The sequence below is a fragment of the Choloepus didactylus genome, chromosome 1 (assembly GCF_015220235.1).
Source record: "Choloepus didactylus isolate mChoDid1 chromosome 1, mChoDid1.pri, whole genome shotgun sequence".
NCBI classification, from domain to species: Eukaryota; Metazoa; Chordata; class Mammalia; order Pilosa; family Megalonychidae; genus Choloepus; species Choloepus didactylus.
Window position 1 is genome coordinate 224440236 of NC_051307.1, and position 13661 is coordinate 224453896.

The 13661-nt window shown below is 34.8% G+C and overlaps 1 protein-coding gene across 2 annotated transcripts in view; it reads right to left on the reverse strand.

The window, feature by feature from the left end:
* The window catches only part of MDFIC2 (MyoD family inhibitor domain containing 2), a 134216-nt gene extending 121144 nt beyond the window's left edge, over nucleotides 1-13072 (reverse strand). The window contains exons 1-2 of one of the 2 annotated variants that reach the window (XM_037829195.1): nucleotides 12732-13072; nucleotides 12044-12131 (exon numbers count right to left, since the gene is read on the reverse strand). In XM_037829195.1, coding sequence (XP_037685123.1) covers nucleotides 12044-12131 — 88 coding nt within the window. In that variant the 5' untranslated portion in view covers nucleotides 12732-13072. Of the gene's footprint in view, nucleotides 1-12043; nucleotides 12132-12617; nucleotides 12632-12731 lie in introns of those variants that run through there. The other variant, XM_037829205.1, reaches the window with a different exon arrangement.
* Nucleotides 13073-13661: the final 589 nt, after the last annotated feature.

A 13661-nucleotide genomic window follows, 5' to 3' on the forward strand; every position in this document is an offset into this window, starting at 1 on the left:
TGGTTAGACAGTCATACACATGCTTATAGTTGCATATGGTTTGATGCTGTGTTGATCAGTTGGTATATTTGTGTAACTAGAATTCTTTAAGTTGCATTAAATTTCTTCTTGGAGGATGGAAGATCATTTGACTTAGTTTCTTCTCTTATGTAAAACGAGGAATTAAAATGCTCCCTTTCTTAAGTGTTTTGTGTATGACATTTGTTATTTGTTTGTTTTCCTTTTGTGGGGTAGGCGTTAAGAAATCAGGGAATTTTTAAAGTATCATTTAGATTACTTTAAAAAAAAAGCTTTCTAATTTTAACTAAAAAGTACTATTATCATAAACTTGCAGGTTTCTGACCATCCAGATAGAAATTAATTTAATTCATGATTGTAAAATACAATGGATCTGATCTCCATAATGGCTATCTGGAATATGTTGTTGTATTTGTTTCTGGCTTAATGCTTTAATAGAATGGTATCTTTTATTCTGTGCTAAATCCTACTATTTAAAGACATAAGGGGGCAAATTCTTTAAAATTTTAAATATAACAAGAAAGATCAGGGTCACATCTAAGGTTGACAGTGGGGTGCTTGTTGCTGCATATGAGAAAGCAGGGGCTGTGTGACATATACTTTTCTTGCTGGAGAGGTGGTATGACCAGATAGGGAAATTTGCAAATTAAGGTTAGATTTGGCATCCAAATATCCTTAGGTTTGCAGGTTTTGATCTGTTTATTAACCATGCAAAAATATATTGCTGTTTCTTAATCTGATCATAGTTGCTTCTGCCACTGGAGTTATTTTTACCCCACACTTTGATGTGATATGTTTTATTTTTAAGTGCCTGTTTCACAGAGATGAGCAGACAAAATAAAATTTCCACTTCCTTTCTCTATCTGCCATGTTTTTGTTTAGTTGGCCAACTTCAATGGGAAGATATTAAAGTGATTCATCCTTATAACTGCCTTCCTTGTGTCTTATATGACTGGATATTATGAGAGCTGAAGTTCAACTTTTATCTCTTAAATATGAATGCAGCAATATTAAAATGTTGTAATCCATTGTGAACTATTTAATCACTATAATCTATAGATAAGTCACCTTCTGAATCTTTGTCTATTGTCATAACTAAGTCCTCTGTCCCATGCAAATCTGTGCTGAAGATATGTGTTCAGAGAATGCTTTTAAGTGAAAAATAGGTTTAAATTGCTACCTCAGCGTGGACTACCCCAAATTTTTCCATTCTTCTTTAATTTTAATTGCTGAAATTAATGCAAATCAGGGTTATTGTTTATCTACTTTCAAGTGTATTTCAAAGCAGAGTCTATGATGGAAAAAAGCAACTGATTTGGGATTAGGAAACCTGGGCTTGAGACCTGGTCTTGCTACCTATTTTCCCATATGACTTTGTCATTTAACTTCTCCTTACCTCGTCAGCAGAACAAACATGATTAGGAGCTTCTGCCGTGACTTTTATGAAGCTAAACTGAAGGTCTGATGTGCAAGATATTGTAAATAATCACATGAACACCAAAGTAAGAAGTTAAGAGGTTACAAGGAGATGCCAGTATATGTTGTAGAGCTTTAAGAGCAAAAAAATGGAAACAACCTGAATATCCAAAAATAGGAGATGGTTATTTTTTACTTTGATAGTGGAATACTACATGTATTATCATTGAAATGATACTGTAAACCTATAGTGATTGACCTGAAAAGTTTTCACATTCATTTATGTTACATTACTGGATATTGTATGATCATATTTTATCGAAATTATTAGTTCATGTCTGTGTGTGTATATATATATATATGTGATATATAATATATATCTTTACACATACTTATATATCATTTTGAATATAAAACACATGAGAAAAGATAGGCAGTGGCTATCTCTGGATATTAGGATTTGAAGTAATTTTTTCCATTTGCATTTCTAATATTTCTACAAAATATTTTTTCAAAGAACATAGATTACTTACATAAAGCAATATATATTTATAGGCACATGTATTCTTTATCTGTATCTATATCTATACATTTTGGAAATTCCAGTGTAAATCATGAGACTCTGTATAATCTCTGCCAACTACCTCTTTCTCCCATCCCCTAGTAACCAGTCCATGGCTAAGGCGTCGGGGCCAGCTTTCTCTTGGGTGCCAGCCTCTTTGTTTCTGTTGCCCCAGTAACCACTTTCCCAATTCAGAAGTCATTCCTTTTCATCCATGGATGCAACAAGTTTCTAATTAGTCATTCTGTTTCCAGTCCCTACCCTTCCAATTACTCTTCATAAAGATCTTCAAGTCGCAGTTATTGTCTAAATCACAGATTTGATCCTGCCATCTTTAAGTCCTGTCTGCCTACCCAAGCCCAATCCCAAATACATTAGATGGTTTCCCTTTGCCCTGTATTATTCAGTTTACAAGCTCCTCAGCCTGATATTAAAAGCCTTTCATAATACAGTCAAGGTTTATTTCCTCTTCTCCTGCACATACAATTTATCCAGGCAAACATAGCTACTGTTCTCTGAGTAGAACACTCCCCAGGCTTTTCTGCTTCCACACTTTAGGCCATCATATTCCATCAGTTCTTAAAGCTACTATGTGTGATTCATGGGCCAGTTAAATTCCAACTTTTCTGAATTCCCAATGTGCTCTCCCCTACTTCTGAATCCCATATCTTCTTTGAAATTTCTTCATTTATCTATTCATTTATTCATGTAATTTTTGAGCATGTGCTATACTCCAGGAACTATTTGAGTGCTCAAAGATAGAAGTGAGCAAGCCAGATCCACCCTTGCCCTTGAGTAATTAACAATTAATGCTTAATATTTCTCCTTATTTTTAAATATACTGACTTAGAGGTGAACTTATTTAACCACCACTGCCCCCTGCAACATCACTCATACACTGATTGTAGGTACCTTGAGTGTTACTTATTTTTGATTCTGTCACAATAACTCCCATGTTGACTTGTAAATAGAAGACAGTCAATGAATGTGTTGTTGGAAGGCCAGAGAGAAGGATGGAAAAAGAACATTTTGTTCCAGAAACATAGTTATACATATTAGTCTTGACCACGTAACTTTTTCCTGTTCAATGTTTCTGAAAACTAAATTGGATTCCTAATTAGCATTACTAATGTAGCCTCTAAAATGATAAGAACTAGCTATTTCTCTTAGTTACAGTTAGGAGTGTCCAAGAAAGACTGATTTTTTAAAAGTAAAACTGAAGCAAAAAAGTATATTTTTCTATCAGAGAATAAGTTATAATACAGAAATCATACTTGACTGTTTGACCTAGAATCTGAAGCCAGTGAGAATTGTTTCTTAAGTGATGGGTGTTGGCCTTAAGGATTTAGAAGTTTTAATAGTGTATTAAATTCATACACCTCCCCCATGTATTATTACTCTGTAAATATTATAGGCCTCCAAATCGTGTTGTTATTAGAAAAAAAAAATCGTTAGTACAAATTGCAAATTTCCTTCCTCCTATTCACTGAATAACAGAGATTTACCTTGAAAAAAATGAACTTTCTTACTATCTATTAAGCATCTTCATCTTTTTATGTTGCAATTTTTTCCAACTTTAATAAGGATATTATTTGCTTTCCTTTCATATTAGTCCTGCTGTTTTCAAGTGACTCCTTAGTATAGTTGTTTTAGTACAAACTTCCTAAATCTGTTGAAAACAAAACAGAAAACATCAAACAAAATGTCTAAATTTTAAGAGAATGTTGCTTCCATCAAAGGAATCTGGGCATACTCACTCATATCTGTGCATGATATTTGATATTGAAAAATTCCGTCCAATATTTTAAATACAGCCAAAGAGCTTGCTCTTGTGTAAATACTGTAATAAACAAGATATGTTGCTGATATTTTGCTTCCCCAGCTGAATCAAAAGTTCCTCAAGGGTGAAAATCATGGTGTATTCTTTATGTAACTCTCTGCCATGCAGGAAATAAAAACATTTGTATATTTGGTTTACTTAATTTTATAATATTTTGTAAAAAGTATTTCTTTTATGACATGAATGGTTAATCTTATCTGGATTTTCACATATTGCTGAATAAACTAGTTTTAAGACAAAGGTGAAGAGTGAAATCTTTTCTTTTTTATTAATTTGTACTTTCAGTATAGACTTTTGATATATTGCTTGTTGTTCCCAAAGAGTTTATGTAAATTTAAGATAATATAGTACTAACCTATGTCCTTGGTTAGTGCTAGAAGAAATTTGGTTTCCTATCTATAAAACTGAATTTTCTAACTATATGTTTCAAAAAAAGAAAATAGAATTGGAAAGTGAAAGAAGAGCTAAAATGCGGATTTTCCTCTCCTGTTGTCTGTTGTTTGAGATTAGAAATCTTGAAGCATCTTCTTTACCTTCTGTAATGTAGCTGTTTTGTTTCAGATCCATGTTGGTATGAGAATTCAGCTTTAGAGGGAGAATTGCCTAATGTCTTATTTAATATTATGCCTCTATGAATTGTTCTCTCTACTTTTCTTGAAGTAGACTACTTCAAGAAACTACTGCCATTGCCCTTGCTTTTCGTCTTTGCTGCACATTTACTTCTTGACAGGCTTAAATAATGGCTAAAATGGTTGAAATAATTTATGACTGTAGAGCGATGTCTTCATTTGCTCTTCTCACATTCCTTTTTTAACTAATGGTCTGGTGAACACCTAGTGTAGGTGCGTTTTATTAGAGAGTATATTCCCTCTAAATGCTGTTCCTAAACTGAAAGAAATGAGCCATAATCATATAAAAATAAAGTATCTCTTCGTAGGATTTACAGATAATGGAATGTCCTTATTCCTGAGGCATAGAACATAAGGGACTTTTTTCTTTCACTGTAAGATTACTCTTCATATTAATGTTGATTAAGTTTATACCACATCAACAGCTGTTGTTACATATAGGGAAATGAATGATTCCACTGAAAACCTCTAACTGAAAGAGGTAAATCTTTTGAAGTTTCTTGTTATCTACAGTTCTCTTCTTCCTTTAAGACAGGAGGGGTTACTTCCACTCCTAGTTCATAAAATTGCAATTAATAATGGTGAGCTAAGATCATTCTGGATTTGATGTACTGCTGTATCATCATTGAAAGAGAGTCTTTAAATCTGCTGTTTAGTAACTTATAGGGACATTGCACTGATTAATTCATCTGGTCATAGTCTCAAGGCTGACATGGCATCTTCTAGGCCTTCCGTTCCATTGGGATCAACATCATCATTTTATAAGAAATGAACTTACTACTTTATAGCCTTAGCTGGAAGAAATTTCAACTATCAGCTATAGTATGTGCCACTGGAATTTAATTTGTTGACCTATGAGAACACAGAAGATCTCATCTTTTACTGAACTTTCTAAACATAAAATAAGTTTATCAGAGAATCAAAATGATACTTACATTTGAACTTCAGTAGAAGGCCAGTACATTTAAAATAAGTACTCTCCTTCCTGAAATGCTCAGCCCTTTATCAACAGTACCTGTCAGATTCTTAAGGCGATATCATTCCTAGTGGGGAAGGTCATTGGGAATTGGCTCTTGGAGTAGACATTATTTGGGGGCTACGCAGCATCTGTTTTCCCTTTATTCTGCTATCAGAACCCTAAATTTCCTCTGAAAGAGTGAAGAATATCTCCCCATTGTGTGTAGCCTTGTGGTGTTGTCAGCCAAGGTTCCCTGCCTTGCCTAGCCAGGGGTGACTCATGGCCAAAGCTATTGCATTTTCTTCCTTGGGACTTGAAATCTTGAGTTGGGTGATGACTTGAGTAGATTGGTTAGTCTTTTACCTGTATCACCAGACTTGATTAGTTCTTGCCCATCCTGGATCTGGAGTTTCTTTCTAGCCTCAAGCCACGCTGAGCCTTTCAAAAAATTTCCCTCTTCATTAATTAAGCCAGAATTAGTGTCTGTTCACTTTGCTCCCAAGAATTGATAAAGCTCTATTTTGTAATTGCTAAATGTGAAAGCATTGTTCACTCCTTTGATAGTTTCTTGCATTTGTTTGAAAATAAAATGTAGTGGGGTATATTTTATAACAATATAAAGTATCTCTTTAGCTACCCCTAGAGTGAAGAATTTTTTTCCATCCAAAATGCTGACCAGGGCCCATGGAAGACTCTAAGGTCTGTTCTCAGCCAAACTCTCCACACTTATAAAATGCCATCCTTTGGGTCATGGTGCTCCAGCCACTCTTCTTTTTCTCACATCTTGGAGCATGCCCCAGGGCCCTTAAACTTGACATGTCTTGTACCTGAAATTTTATTTCCCTCACTTTCCCCATCAACAAGGTGCCATCTCATCTGTCAAGTCTCAGCAAAAATCCTCTTTCTCAAGAAGATGTTCCCTGTCAATGTTACTCAAAGGCTCAAAGTAGATCAAGTAGATCTTATAGGATAGGATATCCTATTACCCAATTGACAATTTCCACATGGTTGACATAGGCATTTCACACTTAACCTGCCCCATACAGATCTCCTGATTCTCCTCTCTCCAGCCATTTCCTCTGTCATTCTTCTCTGTCTAGAATTACCATCATCCTAACATCTCAAACCAGAAGTCACCTTTGACTCCACTCTTTCCATTGTGCCACACCAGTGTACAAGTGTGTTCTTTTAGCTTTGTCTCCAAAATAGAACTCAAATACATTCTCTTTTCCACCTTCACAGTTTTAACCTATCCTAGTCATCATCTTTTCTTTGGTCAACTGCAGTTGCCTCCTATTTTCTTTTCTGCTTGTTCTCTTTACTTCCTACAATGTAAGTGATTGCTTATACTCCCCCGCTTAGAACCTCCAGTGTCTTCTAATTCTGCTTCAGAAAAAATATCCAAATTCCTGACTGTGGTTGGTAAAGCTCTGCATTATTTCTGGCTTACGCACCTTCCTTTCCCTCCCTCCTCTGTTTTCTTCTCTCCATTCATTTCTTTTCTTTCATCCCTTCACCCTCTTTCACTCTCCCTCCCTCCCTCCCTTCCTTCCTTTTTTCTTTTCTTCTGGTCCAGCCATTCTTTGCACAGGCTGTTTCCCTGTTAGAATACTACTCAGATTTTGGAATGGCTGGCTCCTTTTTGTCATTTAAGTGTCTGCTCGAGTATCTCTCCCTCAGAGATAACTTTCTTGACCACCAATTCTAAGGGATAGTCCCCATTTCAGTCTTTCTCACATCCTCTTGTTTCAAAGCTTCAAAACATTACCTTTTTAAAATTATCTTATTCATGTATTTGTTTTACTTATTTATGTAACTTGTTAGGGCATATTTTCACATCTAATTTCTCCTATCTGCTATACTTAAAAATAAAAGAACATTCTATTTGACTGTTACCTTTTCCTTGCCCCTATTTTGGGTGTTGTGTAACTTTCCACAAGCTAATGAAGAATCCAGGTATAAGAGCTAACGATTCCATTTCCTGTGTATACATAGTAAAAGGAATCGCAAAATATGCTATTTGTGGAAATTAACAAGTTAAAATAGGCATTAATGTGGCTTAATTTTTAAGCTAGACACAAAAAATCACCTTTTAAAAATGAGAATTACCTGAGTGAGAGAATTAGCATGGATTAATAGTTATTATATTAAAGCACTTAAGTACATGAGTACCTTGAGGGCAGAAACTGTGGCACTTTCATTTTTGGTATCTTTGCTTCTTTTCCTAGCATGTCTTCTGTGAGTTCAAGAGGAGCAGGTTTCAAAACTCTTTTCTTGTTTATGTTCTGAAATTATTTTTTGAGCAAGTGAACTAAGTTGTATTTGCTTAGAATTAAAGGGAAGTCTAGTGAATTTATGAATGTCAATAAATGTGAATCAAATTCTCACTTTCTCCATCTCATTTGCAAACAAATTGGTGGCTGGGAATGAGATGGGATTCTGGTATTATGGATTTGAGGTTTTGCATTATATCCAGAAGGGAATTTTTTGGAACATGACTCCAGGCCCATTAGGCTGTTTTAAATGAATACCAAAGTATTTGAGGTGCCAAGTCATTGGTGACCCAATTGCTAAATCAATACTAAGTACATTGAGAAGGGTTTCCTCTAAAATATACCTAAATAATGAATTTGAAATCACCAAAGATTATAATCACCATGTTACTGCTTACAAAAAAGGAGTTATAGCTACAGAATTGTGATCTTCTGTGTTCCTCCTAACAGTTACGGAAGATGAGCAAGACTTGTTGGTGGCCTTTTTAAAAAATCAAATATTTTCTCACAGCACAGATTTTTCCATTGAGGTGGGACGCTGCTGGGGCATCACCCAATTCAGCAGTCATTAGACAGAGACAACATCTGGTTAGAAGATTAGAAAACTACTGCTTTGGTGCACTGAGGGTACACATGTATCTTGGAATGAATTTTGTTCTTCCTTCTTTTTATTAGAGCCCTGAATAGAATGCCTCACTAAAACAGTTATAGGAAACTAGTCTTTTGAAGACAGTTTTATTTTGATATTCTCTTATTTAACAATTTTTTTAGTTCAAACAATTGGTATCCTGACTTTGTTCATAACATGTAAATATGACAGTGCAGCAATATTTAGAGAAAAGCAGTTTTCAGGAAATTGCAATAGATGTTGTTTAGGTATTAAAGCTTTTAAACAGAATTTACAACTAGTAGCCTGTGGGCTACAATAGATGCACAGAACCTGGTTTCATTTTTTCCTGTATGGTACTTTATTGTCGTCATCATCATTATCATCATTATTAATTAATTGTTTTTTATTTTTTCTTAAACTTTAGAAATCAGGAGATTGCCAGCTCTTCTTGAAAAATCATGACACTATAAGAAATTGTGTGCAGTTCAAACACTGGTGAAGCTTTGATTTTAAACTGCAAATGGCAACAATTTAAGTACTTCTATCCCTTCATTTTAATGTTTCTCTTCCGTATCAAATGGTATAAGGTGCAAGCACTGAAATACTTATCCAAAATGCTCCCTGGCTTAATGGTGTATTACAATCTATCTTCTACCTGTAATTTTTTTTAACCAATTTCTATGTTATGTCAAATTTTCCTTCAGAAAGTTTTTCATGTTTGGGCCTATTTTCTTCCTTTTCTTGTTACGACCTTCATCCAAGTCATGTTCTCTTCACTCCAGGGTGGTTGGGTGTATTGCTCTCATAGCGATCACTAACCTTGCTTCCCTTCATCTCTGCCTGCCTCACCACATTGTGCACAGCAGTTACAGATTTATTTTCCCAAACCACACCTCAATGTGGACAGCAGATAAGAGCCTCTTCACCTTTCAGCCAAAAACAGTGATAAGATCTTGGAGTGCAGGGGTGTGATTCTTCTTTTTTATTGTTCTCTGCCATCCAATAATATCTTGTCTCTAGTAATACTGTGATTGATAAATGTTGACTTAATTGAATACTCAAATGAATGTTTGAAGATGAGAAAATAGAAACAATATCAGTATTGAGGATGGTGATAATTCTTACTGGATGCATGCTCACTGTGAGAAAAGGAGTGCCAGTGCTTTACATAGATAGCCTTGCACAACCCTAATAAGTTACTACTATGATTATTTGCATTTTAACAAAAGGGAATATTCAGTGGGAGTTCCAGAGAAAGACAACTGGCACTGTGATGTGAGAAGCAACTGCTTTTGTCATTCATGATGAAAACTTTTTTGAACAACTCTAAAGCATCTATTTCATGTTTTTTGAAAAGGTGGTTTGATATTATTGGGGAAGTTACTGTGATAAAGTGGTTTATTGGAAAGAACCGAGTTTGGAACTGGAAGTCTTGGACTGCTTAACAGTTCTTCAAGAATGAGCATGATCCAAAATCCCTCTGAGCTTCAGTCACCTAATTTGTAAAATGGGAACAATACTACTTCTCACTCGGTTATTGTGGTACTAAATGAGGTAATTTATATCAAACACTACAACTGTCTATGGCACTGTTGCTATTATACATTATTCAAAATGTGGGCCAGTGTGGCAACCAGGCTCTCAGAAAACGTGACCATATTATTTTGAATTATGCCTTAAAGAGGAAAAGAAACACAGAAATAACATTATCTCATTTAATGCCCACAACCTTAAGAGGCAGGTGTTGCAGTCCCCAGATAAGGAATCTGAGGCTTAGACAGGTTAAGTAGCATGTCCACGGTCACACAGTTAATTAATAGCTGACCTGAGATTTAAAAACCTTGTTCTGCCTCACTTCAAATGTCATGTTCTTCTCACCACACCAGTTGACCATTTTTTAGCTGCCCACAAAAATACTTGCACTTTTTCTTAACATTTAAAAAAAATACATCTATGTTCTCAAACTACTTCATTCTGATAATTCCCAGTTAAGATGTTGTCATTTAGCATCTGGCCCATTTTCCTTTTATGGAACATAGTAAACATAATTTGAATGTCGCTTAAATGCAGTATCCAAATGGAACAAAACAGGTAACCTGGGAAATTAGATTTTATAGATTACAAGAATTTGATGCCTAAATTGTACTTAATGACATTTTTTTGTTTGTTTGTTTAAGAAAATTCTTCAAGAAACATTTGATTGGTCTATCAATTTCATCATGCTTTCTGGGTGAGACGTCTATTACATGGAGCAATGAAAGTAAAAAATACATATATAAACTTCACTGTAACTTGTAGTAAAGAACATCTCTGTTTTCTTTGATTTGGAGTTCACAAAAAAACGCAAGGACTCTTCGAGGGAAGTTTGATGTTCTACTTTCACATGATTCTAAAAATACACCATGTCTGTAACAACTCTTTATGCTGAGAGTCTCTGTAAGAAATGACGCCCCACCCCCATCCTTAACTCCAGCCAAGTGTTAAATCTGGTTACTGGGCAATTGGGAAAAAGGAATGATCTGAAACTTTTAAAAAGTAAACATATTTTAGGGTGGAGTGGGATAAGGATAAGAGTGAATGTGAAGGTTTGCATGAAGTTGGCCATGTTGGTTTAAGCAGTGTAGGAAAACATTTTTGAGAACAGATCATGACCTGACAGATAACTTAAAGCTTTCACGCTTTGCGACACAGTGTATCATGGTGGCTAAATTCAAGTGCTCTGGAGTCACATAACCTGGGATTAAATCCCAACTCTGGCATTTTCTGATTTTGTAATTTTAGGCAAGTTACTTAAACTCTTCAAGGCTTTGTTTTCTTATCTGTAAATTAGAGGTAATAAATGCTTCATAGAATTTTTATGATGATTCAGCAAAATCATCAATAAACATAAATAAATGTTGATATTATTATTGATGTTTTGGCCATGTATAACTCACTTGACATATTTATTAGAGTTTCCCATGATCTTATAAAGAAATTTTCAAGAATGGCAACTACTTAGGAGCTGTTCTTTTATAATTTAACAATTTCATGAAATGATGAAAAAGGGTATCTCTATTTAGAGAAAATATCTGATCAGTTTCTTTTCAGTGATATTAAAATGCTAATAAAATCAAAAGATTATGTAACCAAACCTTCTAGTAAATAATCTCAAATTTATGCATATTTTCCAAAGTGCACAAATTTGTACTCCTTGCAGGAGAATATATCGATTTGTGTGTGTATTTCAAGCAACCATATTACGCATGTTGCCCCGTGGCCGACAGCATTCTCCCCAGGGAAGGTGGCTTCTCTAATTACAGTGAATGGAGATGCTATTTGTAGACATTATGTCCTACATTACTCTTTTTTTGTGATTATATAAAAAAATACTTGTCCTCAAATTATCAAGTATCCTTGTCTATAAAAGAGAAAAATCAACAGCAACACCAGAACCTCACAGATAATATACATATTTAGCTATCTGAGTTTAAAATGTGGATCAAGTCTTATCAACAACAAAAAATCTTGTTTTCCTGCAACACAGGAACTATGACAAGCATTTCAATACCAAAGATCTGCCAACTACAACTTAAGCCACATGTTTGTTAAAAAAAAAAAAAAAACAAAAAAACGTAAGCACTAAATACCACTTGAACTGTTGGGGCATTTTTTTCCTCCCTCTCCCACACTATATCATGTTTATAAACAAAATTACAATTTTCACACAGTAGAAAATTGACAGCAAGAGGACTTACCTTCATTCAACCAAGATACGTTATTTTTATCATTTTCAGAATTCTCAGCTGTTCTTACTTTTATCTTCTTCAGCTCAGTTTCTGACATCTAAGTGGAAACAGAATTTGTGATATAAAAAATTCATTAAGAACCCAAATTTATAACATTGAGTTTTATATTTAGAGACTACTGCCATGTTATGGGAAAATTCTGTCTACATAGGCTTTCAGTTCACTATCCAATGTTGTCTTACATTTTATACATTTGTATTATTTTTAAACAGTAACATTGTAAGATAACCTTTACAAGATATTTCGTTTGTTAACAATACAGATTGCTATAAGAGCTTATAATTTCTGAGTATGAAAGAGTAGCAGATTGACAGTTAGCCACAGATTTGTAAACACTCAGTTGCTGTTTTAATGTTTTTTTATAGCCTGTAGAAAAACATGCTGCACAGTGATGTTAAAAGATGTAAAAAATAGTAAAACACAAATTAGCTTTTCAGCAATTTGTTTGGTTGCATGAGGACCCTCTGACCTAAGGTATGCCAAGTTGCTCTCTCTGAAGTTGTTGAGGATACCTATTATGTACCTTGATGGTGCACCTTGACTTTCATGGCTTGTTGCAGTGAGCTAGGACTCAATTACTCTAATTGCACTGAATCAGGTGTGAGCACCATTAGCAAAAGCACGGCAGTGTACTCACCTGTGTATTCCAAAAGGAGGAGGCCCAAGGTTTGGGACTAGGCAGCAGTGTGATGATGCTCTGGCCAGCCTCCCTTGTTGTCGCTCGATGTCCAGCATTCCTCTACCCTGACAGGAGTGAGCAGAGAAGCAAATACACTCTCTCCCTGGGTGGTGCTAGATTTGTACTGCTGCCAGAAGCATCCAACTTGCGGCTGAGAGGTTTTTTTTTTTGTATTTCTTTTTAAGGTAATATAAAGCCTGTGGTTCAAAACAGTAAAGACTTTCTCCAGGCTAGCACTTATTTAAAATGACACTCTGTAAAATACAACAAAAATAATGAACTCTCTTCAAATTGATGGAGTTTCTTCGATCCCCTTCCTTCCACACCCCCATTCGTTACTTAGGGTTAATATTAAAAGTTAAAGAAAAAATATATTAAAAAGTATACACAGACTATTTGGGTTAAAACAAATGGAAGGGAACCCTCTGAAGCTGTGTTCTCTGAAAGCTCATTCTGCAGCTGATATTTTGAGAAACAATTTTTCTATCATCTTACAGGCAGTAAGATAATAGGGAAAATATTTCACATTCTTTTGATAGTCTGTAGATGTTCCAAACAGGATTGGAATAACATTACAAAGAGTATTTTTCATTAGATTTTAGTCAAAGATAATATTGTTCTAATAGGGTTTTTTTTTTTTTTTTTAAAAAAAAAAACATATTCCTTGGGTGGGCGTAATGTTTAGTAGTCCAATATTCCTAATTGTTGTCATTTTTTTCCTCATGGAAAGTAGAAATTTATTTATTGGCTCAAAATGGTTTGTCTCCTATGTTGTCTTTACCTAGGCAATTGTCTTAGCCCGCTATTGAATTTCCTTGTATCCATTCCACCTGCTTTCCCAACTTGAATTCTTCTTGCACTTTGTTTCCAGTTATCATCAAATTTAAA